Here is a 20,579-nt window from a genome sequence, read left to right on the forward strand (position 1 = left end):
GTGTCAATTGAAGGGACTCAGGTTTTGGGGGCAGGTTTCTGTGGAGTACTATGGGTTTCATGGGGATCTTTGGGGGGGGTTATAGAAACTATTCTAGGCTAGTCTCCTCGGGGCGGCTGGGAGGGGGCATTATGAGGGGTTTAATGGGGGCAGGGTTTGGGGTATGAAGAAGCCTCTCGCTGTCACACGTTGCCCCCTATGGTCAATTTGCGGCTGAGCAAAGCCCCCCGCTGGCGGCCGCGATAGGGCCGGGCTGACACTAGATGGCGCACAACCCTCAGCTAGTCCCACTCTCGCGCTCTCTCTCACACACACACACACACACACACACACTCATCACGTGACGTGACCCATTGTCATGTGATCTTCCGGCCCGCTCAAAATGGCGGGCTCCACGCTGGCAACGGGGTGCGCGGCCCGGAGCTGGGGGAGCCGGCGGCCGCGGCCTGTGGCTGTTCTCGCCGCCTCCTTGGCGCTGCTCAGCTGGCTCCGCACAGCGCACGGCGGCAGCGACGGGGGGTGAGTCTCTGGCCTCCCGGCTGGGCAGCTGGTCCGTCCAGCCCAGGTGTCGAGGCTGGGGAGGGAGTACACCCGGCCCGCTAGTAACCCCGGTCCAGTGTCCCCATCCCCGCCAACCAGGGACCCCGGCCAGTTCCCCTCGCCACCCCTTCTCCCTCCCCCGCTAATAAACTCAGCCCAGTTCCCCCTTCCCCCCAAACCATCTACCCCTCCCCCTGTAGTGCTCTCATGGGGGCCATCTTAACAGCATTTTCTGTTCGTGACACGTGCTGTCCCTGCATTCCCTCCCCCCCCCCCCCCGTGTCTAGTTTGTTCCCCTAAATCAGTGGTTCTCAAACTTTTGTACTGGTGACCCCTTTCACAGAGCAAGGCTCTGAGTGCGACCCCCCCTTATAAATTAAAAACACTTTTTTTTATATATTTAACACCATTACACATGCTGGATGCAAAGCAGGGTTTGGGTTGGAGGCTGACAGCTCACAACCAACGTTCCCTCTAATTTTTGACAGGCCGAGTGCGCAAAAAATTTTTTCTCTGCAAATTGTTGTGCTTCTGTGCAAATTTTTGTGCACGCAGCGTTTCACTGTGTGCGTGGGGTTTAGGATCTGTGTGCGCGCGCACTGCTTAGAGGAAACAGTGCTCACGACCCTCCCATGTAATAATCTCACGATCCTCTGAGGGGTCCTGACCCCCAGTTTGAGAACCCCTGCCCTAAATGGTGCGGCGGGGGGTGTCTCGGCCGACCTGCACCTTTCACAGGGTCTAGGGAACAAACTTTGCGGTACTTACTACTTGTGGAAAGTCCTGTCTCTGACGCGACATGCACTTAGAGGGAAAATGAACTTTTAGCAGATCTCCCCTTGTCCAAACTGCTCTAAACTGGTTTAACCTGACCTTAGTGTGTAGGAGCAAAAACATAACACATCCCCTGTTTGTGGAGCCACAGCATAAACAGAGCAAGCAAGAGAGAGACAGAAAAGCCCTTGAAAAGAAAGATTCCTGGAAATGAGACTATGACTATTATGATCTAGAAGCTAAGTACCGTACTTTGTTGTTTGTCTACACTAGGAAAGAGAGAACATGCCAGGAAAGAAACATTTGAGTGTTTTAGCTTTTATAGTCATGCCAATAGTTGATTACCACCTAGCCTCCTTTCAGAAATTATTTCAACTCAATTATGCCCCATATACATTGGTGACAAACCTGGACTAGGGCAACAATCAAACACCTATGACAGCTAGCACAGCTATTCTATAAGCATAGACCAGGGTTTTGGGAGTCTGAAGAAACAGTGAGCTTTGTATGTCTCAATGTATAATTCCTTTATATTATGTTTTTTCTAGGGGCGTGTCTACACTTAAAACCCTGCATCAGTGCAGCTGCAATCCCATCAGCGTAGTTACTCTACCTCCCCAAGAGGCAGTAGCTATGTTGGTGGGAAAAGGTCTCCCGGTGTCATAAGTGCTATCTACACGGGCTTAGGGCGGTATAACCAAGTTGTCTGAGATGTGGATTTTACACACCCCTGCTTATGCTAATAAAGGTCTATAATGTAAACAAGACCTAACTGTCTTGGGTATTCAAGACAGGATTTCCTTATATCAGTTACCTAATATTTCAGAGTTAATTTCCACTGTGCAACTCTCCTGGTAATGTCTTTTTTAATATAGTTAGTGACTGATATTGATATGTGGTAACCTCAGAAAAATATAAGGTGTGTTTGTGGCAGATATTATTCCCTTTTGTCTCATGCTAAAGGCAACACAAAGTAACAACCTATTTACTAACGAGTAAAGAATTTGGAATCCAGTTTCAGTGGTGTCCATCTATCAAAGCATGTGGAACACAAGAGACTGTTTAAAAAAAAAAAAAAAAAGTTACATCACAGCCCCCTTCTGAGTTCAGCAAATCCTTTTATCCTGGGCATCTCCGGCATCACCTGTTCCGCCCCACCCCACCCCGCTCATCTTGTCAACAGTGCTTTATCTAAGCCCAAGGACCAATTTGGGGTTGTGAAACTGTATGGAGGGCCTGGTAGGGAAGGCTGTGCCTCCCCAAACAGCCTGGCCTCCGCCCCCTATCCACCCCCACCCACTTCCCGCCCCCTGACTGCCTCCCTAGGAATCCCCGACCCATCTGACCCCGCCCCCCCCCCCCGCTCCTTGTCGCCTGATCATCCCCTCCTGGGACCCCCTGCCCCTAACCGCCCCCACAGGACCCCATCCCCTATCCAACCCCCCCGTCCCCTGACTGCCCCACCCCCTATCCACAGCCATGCCCCCCGACAGACCCCCCGGGACTCCCACGCCTATCCAACTGCTCCCCGTCTCCTGACCGCCCCCCGAACTTCCGCCCCATCCAACAGCTTCCTGGGTCCTTCTGCCCCTCATCCAACCCGCCCCCCCTCCCTTCCACCAGCTCTCTGATCCCTTACCATGCTGCTTAGAGCAGCAGGACTGGCTTATTGGAAAGCCTGGGAGATGAGCGGGTGCAAGCCGTGCTGCCCTTGTGGTGGCTTGGCTGCGGGGAAGGGGAGACAGCGGGGGGGTAGGGGGCTAGCCTCCCCGGCTGAGAGTTCAGGGGCTGGGCAGGACGGTCCCGCGGGCCGGATGTGGCCCGTGGGCTGTAGTTTGCCCAGCTCTGATTTAAGCTCTTTAGGAAAACTCTCATTGTTGCACGAACAGCTGCAATAGAAGCCCTAGTATATACAGGGTGCAGGTATGTTTGCCACTGTGACATCTAGGCCTGCTCTGATCATTTATATGATGCATAGTTTAAAAATGCCTGTCCCCTGCCTATGCCAGCACTCCCACTGCTGGTACTGCAATAATGACAGCAAAATGGTGCTGGTTTCCTTATTAGATAAGAGCTTAGGGACTTGAGACTTGGGTTCCGTTCACTGCTCTGCCATATACTTTCTGTGTGACCTTGGGCAAGACACTTAATCTGGTCTATACTTCAGAAGTTTTACTGTCATAACTATGTTGGTTTAAAAGAGAGAAAAAAAAAAAAATCACACTCCTAATCAACACAGTTATGCCAGCAAAGCCCTAGCGTAGATGTAGTTATGCCAGTACAAGATGCTTTATAGCAGTATAGCTTAGTTCACTTAGCCTTAGACTTAGACTTAGACTTAGACTTAGACTCAGGCTGGAGCTCGGGCTTGAAGCCCACTCCCTCCTTACAATTCAGACTCTGAAGCCTAAGTTCAAGCTGCTGGCTACACGCTTATTTTTAGAGCGCCAGTGAGAGCCCTGCAAGCCCAAGTCTGTCAGCCCGGGCTGGGAGGCTTGCTGCCACAGCCTGTGCCTTGGTTCCATCTGTAAGATGAGGATAGTAGCACTCCCCTTGCAGGGATATTGTGAGGCTAAACACATTGAAAAGACTGTGAGGTGCTCAGAGCGTCCTGTAAGTAGCTTAGACAGACAGACGGAAAACAAACCAGCTGGTTGAATGAGAACTAGATTTCACAATCTCACCCATCTCTTCATTTCAGGAGTTCATTAAATGACGACTTGTTATTGCCATATCCTCCTTCCTACCATGGTCCTCGTCACCATCACAGGTACGTCAGAGATTGTCAAGCTGTTGTGCATGGCAACGTAACACATGAAACTTGGCCCAGCAACACTAGCACCGAACTCCCCATGACTACGACAAGAGGATTCGTGTCTTACTTCCCGCCAGAGGGCGTGATGCAAAGGGAAGTCTATGGCCACTTTACTTTTGTGAGCAACCCCCTGAGAACCTTCTCTGTGTTAGAGCCTGGCAGCTTGGGAGGTTGCAATTCAAGCCTTCGGTCCACTGTGATAGAAACTGCAAGACGTGGCAAGTGCCTAGTGGCCCAAAATGGTGGCTACTTTGACATGGTCACCGGAGAATGCCTTGGGAACGTTGTGAGCGATGGAAGGCTGGTGAGAAATGCCAGAGGTGTGCAGAATGCGCAGTTTGGCATCAGGAAGGACGGCACCATGGTGTTTGGGTAAGGATCTGGCCGCTTTTCTGTGCCATTTTCTTGTCTCAAAAGGCTCAGTATAAACATTAAGGCAGAAAGTGCCCCCCTTAGGAACTGGCTTCTGGACCTTCCCCTACTATAACAATGGGGATTTTTAATCCCGTACATTATAGAATGGCCCTGTTGGCCTGATCTCAGACATTACGTCTCCTTATTGAAAGGAAGCACTGGCAGTGTGATCTATCAGAGCAGCTTGATAGGCCCTGGTATTTTTCCAGGGCTGAATGTAGCCTATCAAGATCAATACTAGGGCTTCATGTAGTGACCCAGCAGCTTCATTTTTTTTTTTTTTAATTACTATTTTACATTGTTGGATGGACCAAAGGGATATTAAAGCTTTGCAGAAATAGTTCTGTTTCCCTGGAATACCGTGCAGATAAAGGATCATATTTACAGACTGTTCCAAACAACCGTCATTTTTGCGTGTGCAGTTTCTTTACTATGCATTGCATAGGCAACTGATTAGGCATACACCAAGAGAACCATTTTCTCCTCTGTCTGTAATGTACACAGTAGTGTGTACTGTACACCTGTGTACACAGAAGTTGTGTGACTATCACTTTTACATACTATTAATTGTAGGAAAACAGAGCTCATCTATTAAAAAAAGTGATGCGTGCCTAGGCACTATGAAGACTTTCCCGATCTTGCACTGGTTCATTTAAACTTGGTACCCTGTGGTCTATTGCAGAGTGAGATTTATCTTTTTAATTCAGGGCTTTGTAGTTCAGTTGGACATTTTTCCAAAAGATCTGCTCTAGAAATCATTTTGGAAAGGTTCTCTGGCCTGCAATCTACAATAGGTCAGGCTAGACAATCACAATGGGTTCTTCTGGCCTTGGAATCTGAATTTATGAATCACTAGTCTTGGAGCCAGTCACTCATAATTTCTACACATGGCTCTGCTCCAGACTCCCCTTTCTGACCTTGGGCAAGTCCCTTAGGTGCTGAATTTGCAGTGGCGCTGAATACCCCCAGTTTGTTGCTTTCCTCTATGCTTGTGAGTGCTTGGTACCTCAGGAAATGAGGCCCTTAGCTTGCCAGTGCCTCAGTTTCTCACCAATCAAAAGGGGATAATGCTCACCTCCCAGGAGAGTGGTGAGAATCAGTGTTCGTAAATATCAGATATTAAACTTACAAATTAGACATTCCCTCTTCATAAATATGTTGAAAGTTGCAGATTTTCAAGTACATGGTGCATTATATCCAGCACAGATAGTAAAGGGTAGTAAAATAATCTTCCAAAATACACTTAAGAAGCTTTCTGTATTTCCTGGACCAAATGGGATGCATTTGACATGAATTGTGAAGAGTTTTCTAACAATGCCATGAGAGCCATTCAAATGCTAAATACGCTCACCACTAATCACGCTTGTATTCGTGAGGCTTTGTTTTTTCAATGAATGTTTGTGTGAATAAGAACTCATGTGGATGGTCACGCCTACTAGCTGGCCTGGAGGTTCTAGTCATGAATGCCTTTTTCAGCATTTGCTCTGCTTCCAAGAATGCTGGTTTGGGGTTTTTGTTTTTTTTATGAAGGCTCCTTCCCATAATGCAATGCAGGGTCTGTCCACACAGCCTCAGGAGTCCTGGGACTGATTCAATGCCTTGCAAAACCCATCTGACCCAGGCCAGCGTGGATTCTCAACTCATTTTCACTGCCAGATTAAACTGAGCCCACATAGGCTCTTTTAAACCTGTTAAGATGGAGCTGCTGTTGTAGAAGGTTTAACACATTGCTAGTGGAGACAGAGCCCTAGGCTCTGCCTGTGCTTGCAAATTGATGTGTTTCTGGCTGCGGGGATGGTTCTGTCTAGAGTAAGGTGTTTTGCCGTAATCTCCCTACCACTGCTCCTCTGGTTCAGCTCTCCTGGTGGTACCAATGGCAGGAGCTTTAGTTTACAAAAGGGGCTGATGGTCACTTGGGTATTACCCGGGGTGTTGTATAGATTTGCTGCCTGCCAGGTTCAGTCCCATTGCTTCTGAAACAGTGCAGAACATGGCTTGATCTATGCATATGGTCACATATTTTTCCAGAATTGGTTGAGCTGCCTGTTGTCAGGAATAAATGTATTGCCTTGTCTACATTAGGAAATCGTCTGGCATCACTAAAGGTTTTGGGGCACTTTGATGATCCACCTCACTCCTCTGGTCTCTCCCCCAGTTACCTGTCGGAGGAAGATGTTTTGGATCAAGTGAACCCATTTGTGCAGCTGGTGAGCGGCGTAGTCTGGCTGCTGAGAGATGGAGAGGTGTATGTCGATCAGAGTAAGACAGCGGAGTGTGACAAGACTCAAGCCACAGGTAAAGATCCTAAGCTACTGCCTCCAATCTGCTGACGAACTGCCTTGTGAGGAGGTTGTAAATGGACATCTTGGTTTCATAGCTATAGATTTTGTCTGCACTGGTACGTGCCACCCCCATTGTCAGCCATGGTTGCATCTGCAAACAGTTGTGCATCTGCAAGTGTAGACAGAGCTAAACTGTTTCCCATACTGCTTGGGGAGGATCAGATGATGGGTATAGCATGTGCCACATTGTAACGGAACCAGAAGCATTAACATTTCTCCCTGTTGCTACTGCCTGCACAGCTGGTGATAGCGGTGGGCTACCTGCCGCCATTTTAGACACCAAGTCACCTAACCCTGCTCAGAGTAGGTCTAGACAGTGTAATGGTTAAAGTGCCCGTGGTTGTTGGTGCCGGGCTGCACTAGCATTGCCACCAGAGCTGTTGGTGGGGGAGCTGAAAATAAGCCTTGCTTGGATAAGGAGAGAGAGTCTTATTTTGTCTGGGTTGTGAAACAAAGCACCCCGGTGCCCATGCCAATCTAGTAATATGGGGGAGTGAGAGGGTTAACAGGTCACTCAATAAGCTGATGTTCAGCCAGTATCTTGACACTGTCTTTTCCTATCCCCCACCTCAGTCACTGCTGTAACAAGATACAACAGTTGGAGCTCTCCCCTGGAAGTTGGAGAGAGCGGGGAGCAGGCTCCTTCCCATAATGCAATGCAGGGTCTGTCCACACAGCCTCAGGAGTCCTGGGACTGATTCAATGCCTTGCAAAACCCATCTGACCCAGGCCAGCATGGATTCTCAACTCATTTCCTCGACTGTGAACTTTGGAGTAGAGACTGTCTTCTAGATCCACATCCGTAGGGCCCTGATCCTGATTAGAGGCTTTGGGTGCTAGAAATAATAATATCCCGTTAGTCCTTGGCCTGAAGGTAGTAGCAAGGGGCCCTATTTTAGTATGAATGCTTATCCATGGAGAACTAGATTGAAGCCAGAAACTCATTTCACAAGAGCAGTCACCATCAACCTGGGCTGCAGCTGAACCCTGACCTAGGGGTGAAGGGCTCCATTACCGATCTCCCCAAGCCAGCCAGTCTCTTGTAACAAGAGCGGTTATGGAAATTCTCATCCCTAGTTCCTATGCGAGGTTAGATGGGGAAGGCTGGAGTTAAGTTAGCAACTAGTGCTCAGTCTTTTCCAGATGGAGGTATCTGTAAAGTCAGCTCTTTCACCTGCCTGTGAATTGTCCTTTTTCCCATGCAGGGACCTTTGACAAGTTCATCAATGTGATATCTGCCAGGACGGCAGTGGGACATGACAGGCTCGGGCGACTGATTTTGGTTCATATGGATGGACAGACTGATGTGAGGGGGTAAGGCTGAGGCTTCGTTCTTTAGTAAACTCACAGGGCAGGCAAAGTATCAAAGGGACTGATCCGGCATCACTGCCAGTACTGAGAACAACATCAGCTCCCATGTTCAGTAAAGCCAGGTGCAAGTTTAAGGCACTGTTTAAAAGTTTGCTGTGATAAAGAGGCAGAGCCAGGCACTCTGAGTTAATGAGAGAACAACCCTGCAGGGCTCCATTACTGCTAGCCATGCCCTGCTGAACCAGTTGGGCTCTTGATACCCCACTCTCCCTTCTAAATCCACTACTGCAGACAGAAGAACTGATGCTGGATCTTTCTGCTAAAATGATCTCAAGTGAAATTACGTGTTGGCACTGATGTTGCCATCACTAGGCTTCAGAGTGTAGATTTCATTGTGATGAATAAGGATAATTTTCTCCTCTCTCAGCAGTGTTGAGCCGGATACTGCTGTTGTTGACATTCATGATAGTTTTGCTGTTCATTTCAATGGGAACAGGTTGGACCTATTGTTTTCACTTGTCTGCAGAGCTATCCAGACAGGGCTGCATTTGCATGATTCCCCCACATGTCAGTTAAAAGGGTTAGAAGTGTAACTTTTTAAAATGGAAGCTTATTCTGTCCTGGAAGCCAGATGTATGATGTGTGTCCTAGTCTATAACTTCCTTCTCCCTCCTGCACTCCTGAAAAAAACCCAAGAGAATTTAAAGGTGTTGGAGCCGATCAGCCACGGTGTAACTCTCTGGCTTAAAGAGAACTACACCAGGCTAACTTAGGCCCATCCTGTATATTTTGGAACAATAAACGGATGCTGCAAACTTGAGATGGAGTCAGTTTAAGACTAAAGGGCTTAATCTGAAAAAGATTTGGGGGTCTTGGTGGATAATCAGCTGAACATGAGCTCCCAATGTGACTCTGCGGCCAAAAGAGCTAATGGAATCCTGTGATGTATAAACAGAGGACTCTTGAGTAGGAATAGAGAGGTTATTTTACCTCTATATTTGGCACTGGTGCAACTGCTGCTGGAATACTGCGCCCAGTTCTGGTGTCCACAGTTCAAGAAGGATGTCGACAAATTGGAGAGGGTTCAGAGAAGAGCCACGAGAATAATTAAAGGATTAGAAAACATGCCTTATACGACAGACACAAAGAGAAGGTTAAGGGATGACTTGATCACAGTCTATAAGTATCTACACAGGGAACAAATATTTAATAATGGGCTCTTCAGTCTAGGCGCAGAAAGGTAGAACACGATCCAATGGCTGGAAGTTGAAGCTAGACAAATTGAGACTGGAAATAAAGGCATAATTTTTTAACTGAGAGAATGAACCATTGGAACAATTTACCAGGTTGCGGTGGATTCTCCATCACTGACGATTTTAAAAATCAAGATTGGATGTTATTCTAAGGGGAAGTTCTCTGGCCTGTGGTATACATGAGATCAGAGATTCTCAAACTGGGGGACATGGAATGTATTGTGGGGGGGTGAGACATGAGAAGCTTGGGGGAGAAGGGGGTGGGGGTAGACACTTACTGCAGACACTGTATCTACAGCAATGAATAACTAGCAAAGCTGATTCCTCCAGACGTATCAGGTCCTCAGGTGGCGCCGTGCGTTTTGACGGATTTCTGTTAAACTTGCCTAGCATTATACAAAGTCACGGCCATCCGATTGCTACGACGCAGTGTGCACATTTAATTGTAAGCATGGACCACAATTGCAGTTTTGCTTTTGCTCATATTACCTTGGAGAGTTTGCTCATTCATGGAACAGGAAAAACAAACAAACTCCTCAAGTGAGAAAACAGAAGCCAAAACTGATTCAAGGGAAGCACTGCCACCGCATATATTGGTATATGTACTTGTGTGGTGGGCACATATATGACTACGGACACAAAGAAGTCGGCGTGATCAATAAGTTTGAGAACCACTAGATTAGATGATCACAGAGGTGCCTCCTGGCTCTGGACTCTGAATTTCAGGCCCTGCACCTGCTGCCAGCTTTCCCAGCTGGTTTTGAGAGTTTACGGTCACCTTTTCCTATAGTGAACGGTGTCTTTTCCCTGTGACGGACCCATCTGAGCAGCAGGGGAAATGGGCAACTAGACCGAACGAAACGGTGAATTTGACTCTCCCCACAGTGCTGTCACATTCATGAAGTAGAACTGGAAGGTGAAACTTCTCTTTTGTTTTCTCAGCTCTTTCACGGATAGTCCTCTTAGATTTACCGCTAGGAGGGATAACATCTTTCAGACAGAGGCATGATTTATGTGGACTCTGTCCCTTTTCAGGTTCTTCTGATATGCAGCAGGGAAGCTGGTTCTTCTGTCTGAGTGCTCATCTGCACCAAGTGAGAACTGCTAGCATCCCCCAGTGTGTACAATTGACATGCACTGGGGGTCTGAGCTCAGTTTTGAACTCTTTCCATTGGTGTAGTGCTCCCAGGCTGGGGTTTTCCACTGTCATAGTTACCATAGTGCAAAAATCCAAGGGCAGCCATTTCACTCCTATGTTTCCAGGGCCACAGCTGTGAGCAGGCTTGGCAGGATTCAGTTTTTTTGGTAAATGTCAGTAAACATCAATTCCACCGTAGACACAAACTGACAAAAATGTGTCTGTTGACAATCAAAGTTTCCAGATAGGCAAAGTAGGAAAATGCTGCTTGAGAAGTTATGAGAGTTGGATTTAAGGATCTTTACTCTGTATATTTTGACATGTGACGTTGACAGTTTGTGTTTTAATGGTTATAAAGCTTTAACTTTTTGAAGCCTAACATCTGCTGTCATTAAATCATTGTTGCCTGACCCTTCTCCCCCATAGTTTCCCACAACTGTGAAAATATAAATAGATTAAAAAATGCTTAAAAATAAACGTAGATATTATCCATCCAAATTATATTAAAAAAAATCAAATTCTGCCAATCCTAAATATCAGTTATATCCACTGGCCACCAGCAGAAATGTTTGCTTCCTCTATAAGAAGACTATCCTAAATCTAAACAGATTTTAGACCCAATGAGAAGCTTCAGGAAGTGGTGCTGAACAAACCCAGTTCAAGAATTCAGAGTCCCTCCAGATTGTCAGAGAGGCTGCTACTTTGCACCGGAGATGGCTCTTGCATCCCTTGGTGCTAAACTGCAATAACTGGTTTTTGTTTTGCAGCCTCAATCTCTGGGAACTGGCCAACTTCCTAAAGCAGCAGGGTGTCGTGAATGCTATCAATCTGGATGGTGGAGGGTCAGCCACTCTGGTTTTAAACGGAACCCTTGCGAGTTACCCGTCGGATCACTGGTAGGCGCTGGATGGTGAAAACCATGGGGACACCTCAGCTTCCCAGTTCATTGCCTGAGGAGCTCTCCTCTACATAGACAAGATCTCTGTGGGAACCACTCCAGAGTCACAGGGCTAAACTCAGGCCTGGTGAGAGTGGGTTGGACTCCCACTGACTTTCCTGTGAAATGCACCTGCTTCTTTCGGGAACAGATCTGGTCCTTCATTCTGGTCTGTGTGTATGGAAGGATGAGGGGACTGTATTGCTCTCTGACCTGCCTAGAACGTCACAGAAATAACTTGACGTCTTGGTGCAAAGTACCAGTCTAGACATCAGGCATGAATGAGATAGCTAGACTAGTAAGAGTTACGAATCCCAGCAGGTTCCACCCTCTTCCTCTCTTTCCGAGGCAGGAGGCTAGACACAATATTTTGAGTAGCAGGCAAGAGACAATATTTTTCAGAGACCTTATCTGCTCTGCCTGGCTATAAAGGGTCCCATTAGTCCTTGGAAGAGTAGGTGGTGGGCCTAGACTAAAGTTCTCCATCCCCTTTTGCACAATGTGCCAGCTGGCTACCTAGCAGCTGTCATCCACCCCAGAGGTGGCTGTATTTTGATGGTGGCTCTCTGTTTGGGAAATGCCTTGGGCTTTTTCAGGCAGAAGTGTGCTGTGTAAATATAATTATTATTGTTTTAAATTATCATATTCGAGCTCTGTACTTCTCACCTTGTACCCAAGAGGGAATAATCAGCGTTTGAAGCATTAGGAGTTTGCACAGGAAAAGCGTGACAGTTTTCCTTTGAGTGAGTGACTAATGTAGGGATAGCCAACCTGAGCCTGAGAAGGAGCCAGAATTTACCAATGTACATTGCCAGAGAGCCACAGTAATATGTCAGCAGGCCCCCATAAGCTCCCCCACCCTGCTCCCAGCGCCTCCTGCCCACCAGCAGCCCCACCAATCAACACCTCCCCCTCCCTCCCCACACCTCCTGATCAGCTGTTTTGTGACATGCAGGAGGCTCTGGCAGGGGAGGGGGGAGCGAGGGCACTGCAGGCTCAGGGGAGGGGGCAGGAAGGGGTGGAGTGGGGGCAGGGCCTGTGGCAGAGCCAAGGGTTGAGCAGTGAGCACCCCCCCCCCCCGGCACATTGGAAAGTTGGCGCCTGTAGCTCCAGCCCCGGAGTTGGTGCCTGTACAAGGAGCCGCATATGGCTCTGGAACCACAGGTTGGCCACCCCTGGACTAATGGGATTTGGAGTGATTACCTAATTTTCCCAAGTGCTCTGGTATTACACAACCCTCGCCATCATCAGGCTGCTAGCCAAGCTATCAAATGGGGCTGTGACTGAAATGGGGATCAAATATGAAGTGTCTGGCAGCTGATCTTCATGAGTCTTACTAATGTGCCAGCTGATCCAAGAACCAGCAGAGGCCTGGGCGTGTTTCCCTGTTGGAGGACTCAGCGATCCTGGCTTTCAGTTTTTGCCAGTATCTGCACAGCTCACCCCTCCTCCATTCATGCCACAGGGCTATAGGAGCAGGGAATCTTTCACACCCCAGCCTTTGCTCATGGGAACTGCCTTTTGTCCTCAGCAAGTTTGATGCCATGTGGCGCTGCCCTCGGAGCGTCTCGACAGTCATGTGTATCCACGAGCCTGCTTGCGAGGCTCCAGATTGCAGCGGGCATGGGCACTGCGTGCTGGGAGAATGCCAATGCACTGGGGACTTCTGGAGAGGACCAGATTGCAGTGTCCTAGACTGTGGGCCTTCCAACTGCAGCCAGCATGGCATCTGCACTGAGTGTAAGCCACCACTATTTACAGAGTAAGCCCATTGCAACGGGGGGGTGGGTGTGTTACTAGTGTCACATGCTAGTATGTCATCATTACCAGCTGGGGGGCAGTGGGTGGGGAGGGAGGTGCAGCTATTGGGTTTATAGAGATTGGCCAGGTTATGGTTCATAGTTCACATCTGCCACTTTATCGGAGTAGGGGAACCCCTCCCGCCTAGCACCACACAGTAACAAGGCTATGCTCCTAGTTGTCTGGAAGAGGTTCTGGACCACTGAAGAGAACCTCTTGTGAACATTTTCCCTCCCAGGGCCCCTCCACATCCTTGTATCCCTGTAGGAACTGCAGAGCTTGTTACATGACAAAACAGCAGGGCAGTCACCTCCTTGGACCACTTCTGCCTTGCTGAAATACCACACTGGAGCCTTTCTAGTTAAGAGTCACCGTGACTTTCATTCTAATGAGCCTGGGTGATTCCTCCCACAAGTTCCCAGCACAACCCATTGCTCCTTACTCTTAGGAAAAGTACCTTGTGACTGACTGCAGCCCTCTCAAGAACATGGCTTGCTCCAGCCCACCCCAGTCACTCATGCTCTGCATACAGAAAATACCTGCAGTATCTAGCACCTGTGCTCTGCTGAGAACCGAAGTCTTCTTCCTTAGGAGAGCTGCTCTTACTCCAGGCTCTGTTGAGAGCCAAGCCTTTTATAGCAGCAGCTGCAAATGAGCGCAGCTGGTCCACTCCCTGACTCTCCTGGAGGGGAGTGTGTGTTAACCCTTATCTTGATTTCCGGGTGCATGTTCTAAGTAGGGGCACTGGTGTCTCAAGCAATCTGTAGTCTCGCTGCCTGTCTCAGCTGCAATGCCTGATTTGTGTTTCCTCCTTGTGCAGCTGGATGCCTCTGTGATGCTGGCTGGATAGGCAGCAACTGCAGTGAAGGTAACTCCAATTTGTATCATAATCTTCTTCTTTATGACTATGGAGGGGACCGCGTGATCCGTCGTTATAGGGCGCTGTCTGCCTGATGCCTGCAGCAATGGGGCAATGTGATTCTATTGACCCTATCTAACATCGACACTGTTCTGTAAGAGCTTCGTAAGGGTGAGCTGCAAAAGAAAGACAACAAGCTGTGTTGTCCTTTTTCTGTTGTGCCTTTAGGATACATAATGGCCTGCAAGGGCTTTGCTGCATTTTTCCCCCGTTAGACATAGCCAGGATTTCCAAGCTGTGGTTCCCAGTCAGATGGGTCTGAGAACTGTAGATTGCGAGCTTCCTGCCTTTTTAACTGCAGGGTGTGGAGTGTGAATTCAGCCTCTTAACCAGGATAAGTTCTCCTCAAGTGTTGTAGTTAAATAAGTTTTAAGTAGTGTGAATAAATTACTTCCCCTCTGAGGTTTCACCTCCTTAATAACGGTGACCACCCTCATGGCTCTCCAGCCCTCCAGAGAGTTTCCTGGGGTACAGCGATAGAGTAGCAATGGGGAAGGGAGCATGGGTGAAAGCTGACGGGTCTGGGATGGACGCATGATCAAAGGTGCAGGAGGGTTTTTTTTGTTTTTAAAAGGCCTTTTATTAAACAGCCCAACCCAGCATTATCACCCAGCTAGCAGCATCTCTGTGGCCTCGCCGTGAGCAACACATCCATCACGGGCTTTGGAGCTGCAGGTGCTCAAATCATCAATGGGAGCTGAGGAGATCTGTGACTTCATCAGGCACCAGTTAACTCTCCCCATGTAGCAAGTGCTTTCTAGAGCCCTTGGGAAGTCTTTGCCCCTGCCCAGGCCTGGGGATAGTCCCTGAGCTGCAGGGCTTCTCAGCTTTCCTGAAGGCCCCTCCCGTGTCCATGAGGTTCTCAGCTGTTATCCTCTGACAGAGCCCGTGGTGAGCAAAGGGATTGAGGGGGCTTGTCCAGCACCAGCTGGGGATTCCTCACTGGGATCAGTTGCCCATTAAAGGGGAGGAGGGAAACAGCTACAGGAACACAGGAGTCCTGTCCAACCTCTTTACCTGTTCTGGTGGGAGCTCCCTTTTCTGGACACTTAATCAGAGGCATAAAGAGCAAAGTTGTCCCCCCCTTACCCTTAACGGGGAGCCCTCTGCAAACTGATCTCTTCCTTCTCCTGGCATGCCCTGCTCCCAGCTGAGGCAGGTTCGCTCCACACTGTCACAGGGCACGTGCCTGGTTTTAATTTGCTTTGCCGGTTGCTTAGCAGCTGATTGGCTTGTAGGAGGTGCTGTGGTGTCCTGTCCCTCTGTAACGAATACTCAGTGAATGGGGAGAGCGCTGGGGAAGGGGTGCTGGCATGTTGATACAGAGAATTCCAGCTGCTCTTGGCATGGCCAGTAAGAGAGCCCTGATGAGTTTGTGTTTGCCTGCAGTGTGTGCTAGCGGCTCCTATGGGGATGGCTGCACCCAGAAATGCCTCTGTCAGAATGGTGGAACGTGTGACTCTGTGCACGGATCCTGCACCTGCCCTGCTGGTTACCAAGGAGCCATCTGTCAGCAAGGTGACATCTCTTTCCAAGAGCGGTGTGTGTGTACAAAGGCTTTAAATGCCCTGTATGGAGCAACCCTGTGTTCAGGCTAAGGAAGACATGAGCTCTGCCCCACAGGGCTCAGTCAAGCAAGTCCAGGCATAGACTCTCCAGTTGGGTCATGGTAATGCAGACAAGTCAGGCTTACAGCTATGCTAGGTGGCTGTCTTTTATGTACAAAATGCTGTTTAAAAATGTGACTCTTTCTTTTGTAACTGGAAGAGACTGGCTCTTTCCCTGTGTGCTTTCAAAACCAGCTGAACTCCCACCTAATTTACACCTGGTCTGACAAAGCCAAAGGCAGCTGACCATGACCTCTTAATTCTGGGTGTCGCTCCACACTACCCCTCTAGCATGTACCTAGTCTGAGTCGATGAGTGTTGAAAGTCTGGGCTTTGCACTCTCCCTTTAATGGCTGATTTGCCTGTAGCTCTTATTTCTTAGTTTGCGTAACTGCACCTGCTCTTATTAAAACATCTAATGCTGGTATGAATCTTACTTTCTGCCTCAAGATCCTGCTGCAGGGAGTTGCACAGATTAATTACACTGCTCTTTTAATTTTAGTTTTTGTCACCTTGTTCTCATAAAACGCTTGTTCTTCCAAACTAAATCGTAGCCTCTAAATCATTCCCTAGGTGCTCAGATGCTATGGGGAGGGGGACTAGACGAGTGCCTGAAGTAGACAGGTAGTGTGCAAAAATACACTGGGGAAATGAAGCTTGTTTAAGTGTTTCTGAACAATTACTCTACATGCAATGGCTTTAGTGGGACATGCGTGGCTGAGGTAATATGCCTTGTGCTGATGTGGAAATCCCCGCCTGCAGGGAATATAGCCTGCTTTCTTTGTAATCAATTGACCTTAATTCCTCAGAGTGCCCCGTAGGCTGGTATGGGCCAAACTGCCAGCAGCTCTGTGACTGCGAGCATGGCTGTCCTTGTGACCAGGAGACAGGCAGCTGTAATATCACCTACGAGGACAGCCTGCAGGACAAGTTATCCAGAGGTATGCCGCTTTGCTTGGTTCTCTTCGGCTACATGGTGCAGCAGCTTTACCATGTGACACTGATGTGACCATAGGGACCAAAGCTTGTCTCACTTGTCATTAGCTCCGCGGAGCTATGATCCAAGCAGCTGCCACCTTGGCTAGCCAATGCTTTTCCCTGCGCTTCGGGTTGGGCTCGTTCGGGGTGAGGCAGTTCCACCCCGCCCACGCCTGTTTCCTTCACCAGTTGTCATCTTGTCTTCCAGCTGGGCACTGTCTGGCTTTCCACATGGTTCCAGCAGGGAGTGATGAGAAATCCCTTCTCACAGAGTAAGTGTGCAATGTTTGATTATATATGAACAAATGATAGAGCAGCACCTGCCTGCCACCAGTTGGCCTTTTGTGGTGAGGTGGGGAGGATGGCCAGGGAGTGTGAAAATCTCCTGCTTCATTGTGTATAGTACATGTGCTTGCCCCTGAAGCTCTGTGCTCAGCTCATCAGGCTTCTGGGTGAGCACAAAATTCTTAGGAGGGAGCTGCCCCTAGGCTGCAGAGTGTGTCTAAGCTGGCTTTGAAAGCCAGCCTCAAGTTGTGGGTCTACAAGCAAGAGCTAGGGCCCTGCTGTTGCTGCTCTGGCACAAGACTAGGGGGAAGGTAAGGGCAACCAATGCCCAGCAGCTGTCATGGGAGGGCCCCATGGGAGAGATTCAGTAGCCAGTGTGTGCCCTATCCTCCCTCCTCTTACATCCTGTTCGGCCAACAGCCAGTCTGTAAATAATACTCAGGGAGGCCCCTGCGTTTGGGGAGGGAGATGAATCATGATTCATCCTCACTTTGGCTAAGCTCTTGGGGGGGTAGATTGTTAATTGCCTCTGTAATTGTAAGACAAGGGCTTTGTTCCCCACTGGCCTAGCTGCAGCAGGGTTCGCGCCATAGGGGATTGGTGGCGAAAGGTCTCTCACATAGTTTAATGCAATATTGCACCAGCATGAGTCCTCCAGCCCTACTAGCTCTGAACTGCAAATAACTCCTGTAGGGAAGCAGAGCCCCATGCACACAGCATCCAAAGGAACCAAACCGGTGGATTAAACTCCCTTAGCCTAGTTTTTGCCCTGGGTTGCACTTGATTTCCAGCTTCTGGGCAAGTTAATTTTGATTGCAGGCCACCCAGGTGCAGCACCATCATATGGTGCTTGTATTACTGATGAGGAGAGACTAGACCAGCTGCACTGCTAATGATGGGCCTCCACATTTAAAGCCGTTCACTTACTTTTGCTAACCCTACATTGTGGCTCCTGTTAGTGAAATGAGAGAACCGCCCCAAGTACACTCTGTTCTGCCTTTGTTATGAATAAGGTTAAGATTTTGTCATAGGTATTTTTAGTAAAAGCCACAGGCAATACACAATAAATCACACAAACGTAGGGCTGGCTGCCCAAGCCCCACCCCTTTCGGGGCTGCAGTCACAGGGGTCACCTAAAATCACAGAATCCATGACCTCCCTGATCTCTGTGACCAACTCATAGCCTTAGTTATGAAACAAATGGAGCCTGCCTTTCTTTGCTGGAAACAGTGGGGTCCAGCAGCCATTCGTTCATCTTTCTTCTGTGCCCCAGTCATTTCACACAGAGGAACATGCTTTTCACTAATCCCAGCCTTTCTGTCTGCCACAGTCAGCTCTATTGGCGGAAGAGAGAGACCAAAGGTCAGCGTTAAAGGAAGAGGCCAAACACCGTAGAAGCAACCAGTCTGAGAGGCTAAAAGCACCCACTTAAGCCACTGTGAGAAGCAAGACCTTAGGCTGCAGCAGTGGTGCAGTCAGTCAGCCAGGAGCCACATATCTGAAATCTGCTGCATAGTTACAGAGGTACTGAAACATGTGGTGCTGCGTTTCTGAGACTGGGTTATTCTTTCCTCTCTCATAGGAGAACCTGGATCTGCTTCACCTCAGTCTTGGGACTGTTGCTTTTGATCAGCATGGTAGGAAACCTGAGGCTCGCTCTCAGGAGCTGGGCAGCGGAGCGCTGTGAAACTGGTGACTACATGTACCATCCGCTGAAGGAAATGAATGGAGAAGCCAGTCATACATGCCCTTTGGAGCAGTACCAGGCAGAAGACACGCAAGGTCAAAGCCAGCCAGAGACTGAAGCACTCATTTAACTGGACAGGTGAGGAAAGACTTGAGAGATTCTCCCCAGCTGTGGTACTGGCTCTCAGCACAGAGGACCAACCAAAGGCTGCTTCGTCCTGAAATGAGAAGCTAGTAACTGGCGCAGAACAGCAGCAAGAAGGGGCACAAGGTGGTATTCACAGAACATGTGACTAAGGGCTCAGCCCAGCAGCTGCCTCCCTTCTTGCCACTCCTCAGTCAGAAATCTCTCAGTTCCCTTCATGGGCCTGGTGCTCAGGAGCGAGAGAGGGGACATGGGAATCCCTGTGCAACAGCAGCAACTGCTGCTCTACTATGGAGAACAGGGGCCTGTAATAACTGTGGAGGTTACAGGGGGTTGGTCAGTATTCACTGCATTAGTTTGTGGATGAGGAATTCCCTGCCCAGTCAATTGAGCTTGATTAATTAGTGACAATGAGAAGAAAACTTAAGTCAGTGGAAGTGCAACATGCGCTAGCCCATGGCTTTTCTAGCTTTGGGCCAGTTCTCAGGCCAGAGCACATTCGATGGTTGAGCGGCACGGTTAGAACTCAGGCACGTCTGGCTTGTTTCACTCAACCTGTGTTTCGTGCAGTTGGGGCTGAAAGGCTTTTCTTTCCCCGCCGCAGTGAGGGACGTATTAAGTTTATGATAGGGTCATCAACAAGGTTATGTGAAAAGCCTTTTGTGTCAGTCCCCAAAAGTCTCCCTCCTGAAGGGCATGTAACTCCCACTCTTCCCTGTCAAGGGTGCAGGTTGTTGCATTGTGGCTAGAGCGGACTCACTGCTCTGGGAATTTGAAGTGACCCTGCTCCCCCTTTTAGTAAAGGTGAGTTTAGCTGGGGACTCACTCTCTGGCCCTGATCCTGTGCGGCCCCCAGGACGTGAAGAATAACTCACCTAGAAGGAAAAGCTTCAAGGCAACAGCACACACAGGCTCCACAGAGGTGGAGCACAGGAGTTAAATCGTATGCTAATTGGGCCAGGGGCAGCATCTAACTCCTTTGTTCTCAACCATGTTCCAACATGGTAGGTGCTGTAGGCTTCACTCACTGCTGTAAAAATTGCATTCGCCCTCTGAGTGCAGAAAGTTGCTTAACAGAGAGGACTGAGGTTCTGTAGATTTTAAAGTTGTCAAAGCTAGTAAACATCTCAGGTGGAGGTTGGTGATTTTACTAGGCCAATGAGTCTTCGTAGACTAAAAGGGCTTTTGAGAAACATGTTCGTTTGCTTCCTCTTCTTGAGGAAAGTAACTAGCTTCCAATGTGCCACTGGCTGCTGCAAGCATCTTGAATATGCACTTTGATCATTTTTACTGTGACTCTCCACCTAAGCAGAGTTCGTGGAGTTTTTGTGCTATATTTGAAGAGTCAGATCGGTCTGTATATTTAAGAATTGATTTTGCTTTTGGTGGATTTAACACTTGAATAAACTCAATTAGTATGTAACTGTTTGAACTCTTAATAAACCAGTATTCTCTCTCACCCTGAGGGAAAATGGTCTGTCACAGACAGGTTTTTAACCGGGGCTCCTTCCAGCTCCACAAAGATTCTCAGGGGATAAAATAGGAAGTGCTGCTGTGGGATCTTGTATCATCCTCTGGCACTACAGAAAAAAAATCATTTTAACTGAACTGCTAACACAGCAGATGAGACAGGTT

General features: G+C 48.6%; 1 protein-coding gene across 3 annotated transcripts; it reads left to right on the forward strand.

The window, feature by feature from the left end:
• The first annotated feature begins 353 nt into the window (after window positions 1-353).
• Window positions 354-20,365, forward strand: NAGPA (N-acetylglucosamine-1-phosphodiester alpha-N-acetylglucosaminidase). 3 transcript variants are annotated; one of them, XM_037910207.2, is made up of 11 exons: window positions 354-519; window positions 4,016-4,501; window positions 6,699-6,838; window positions 8,091-8,199; window positions 11,355-11,483; window positions 13,056-13,264; window positions 14,145-14,192; window positions 15,633-15,761; window positions 16,660-16,791; window positions 17,037-17,100; window positions 18,444-20,365. In XM_037910207.2, exons 1-11 carry the CDS (start codon window positions 383-385, stop codon window positions 18,484-18,486), a joined length of 1,626 nt encoding a protein of 541 aa, XP_037766135.1. In that variant the 5' UTR covers window positions 354-382; the 3' UTR covers window positions 18,487-20,365. The 3 variants fall into 3 exon arrangements, with proteins under 3 accessions (XP_037766135.1, XP_037766134.1, XP_043379323.1); XM_037910206.2 differs by having other exon boundaries at window positions 18,696-20,365; XM_043523388.1 differs by having other exon boundaries at window positions 362-506; window positions 4,015-4,501; window positions 18,696-20,365.
• The last annotated feature ends 214 nt before the right edge of the window (window positions 20,366-20,579 follow it).

The sequence above is a fragment of the Chelonia mydas genome, chromosome 10, assembly GCF_015237465.2.
Source record: "Chelonia mydas isolate rCheMyd1 chromosome 10, rCheMyd1.pri.v2, whole genome shotgun sequence".
In the NCBI taxonomy this organism is placed as follows: domain Eukaryota; kingdom Metazoa; phylum Chordata; order Testudines; family Cheloniidae; genus Chelonia; species Chelonia mydas.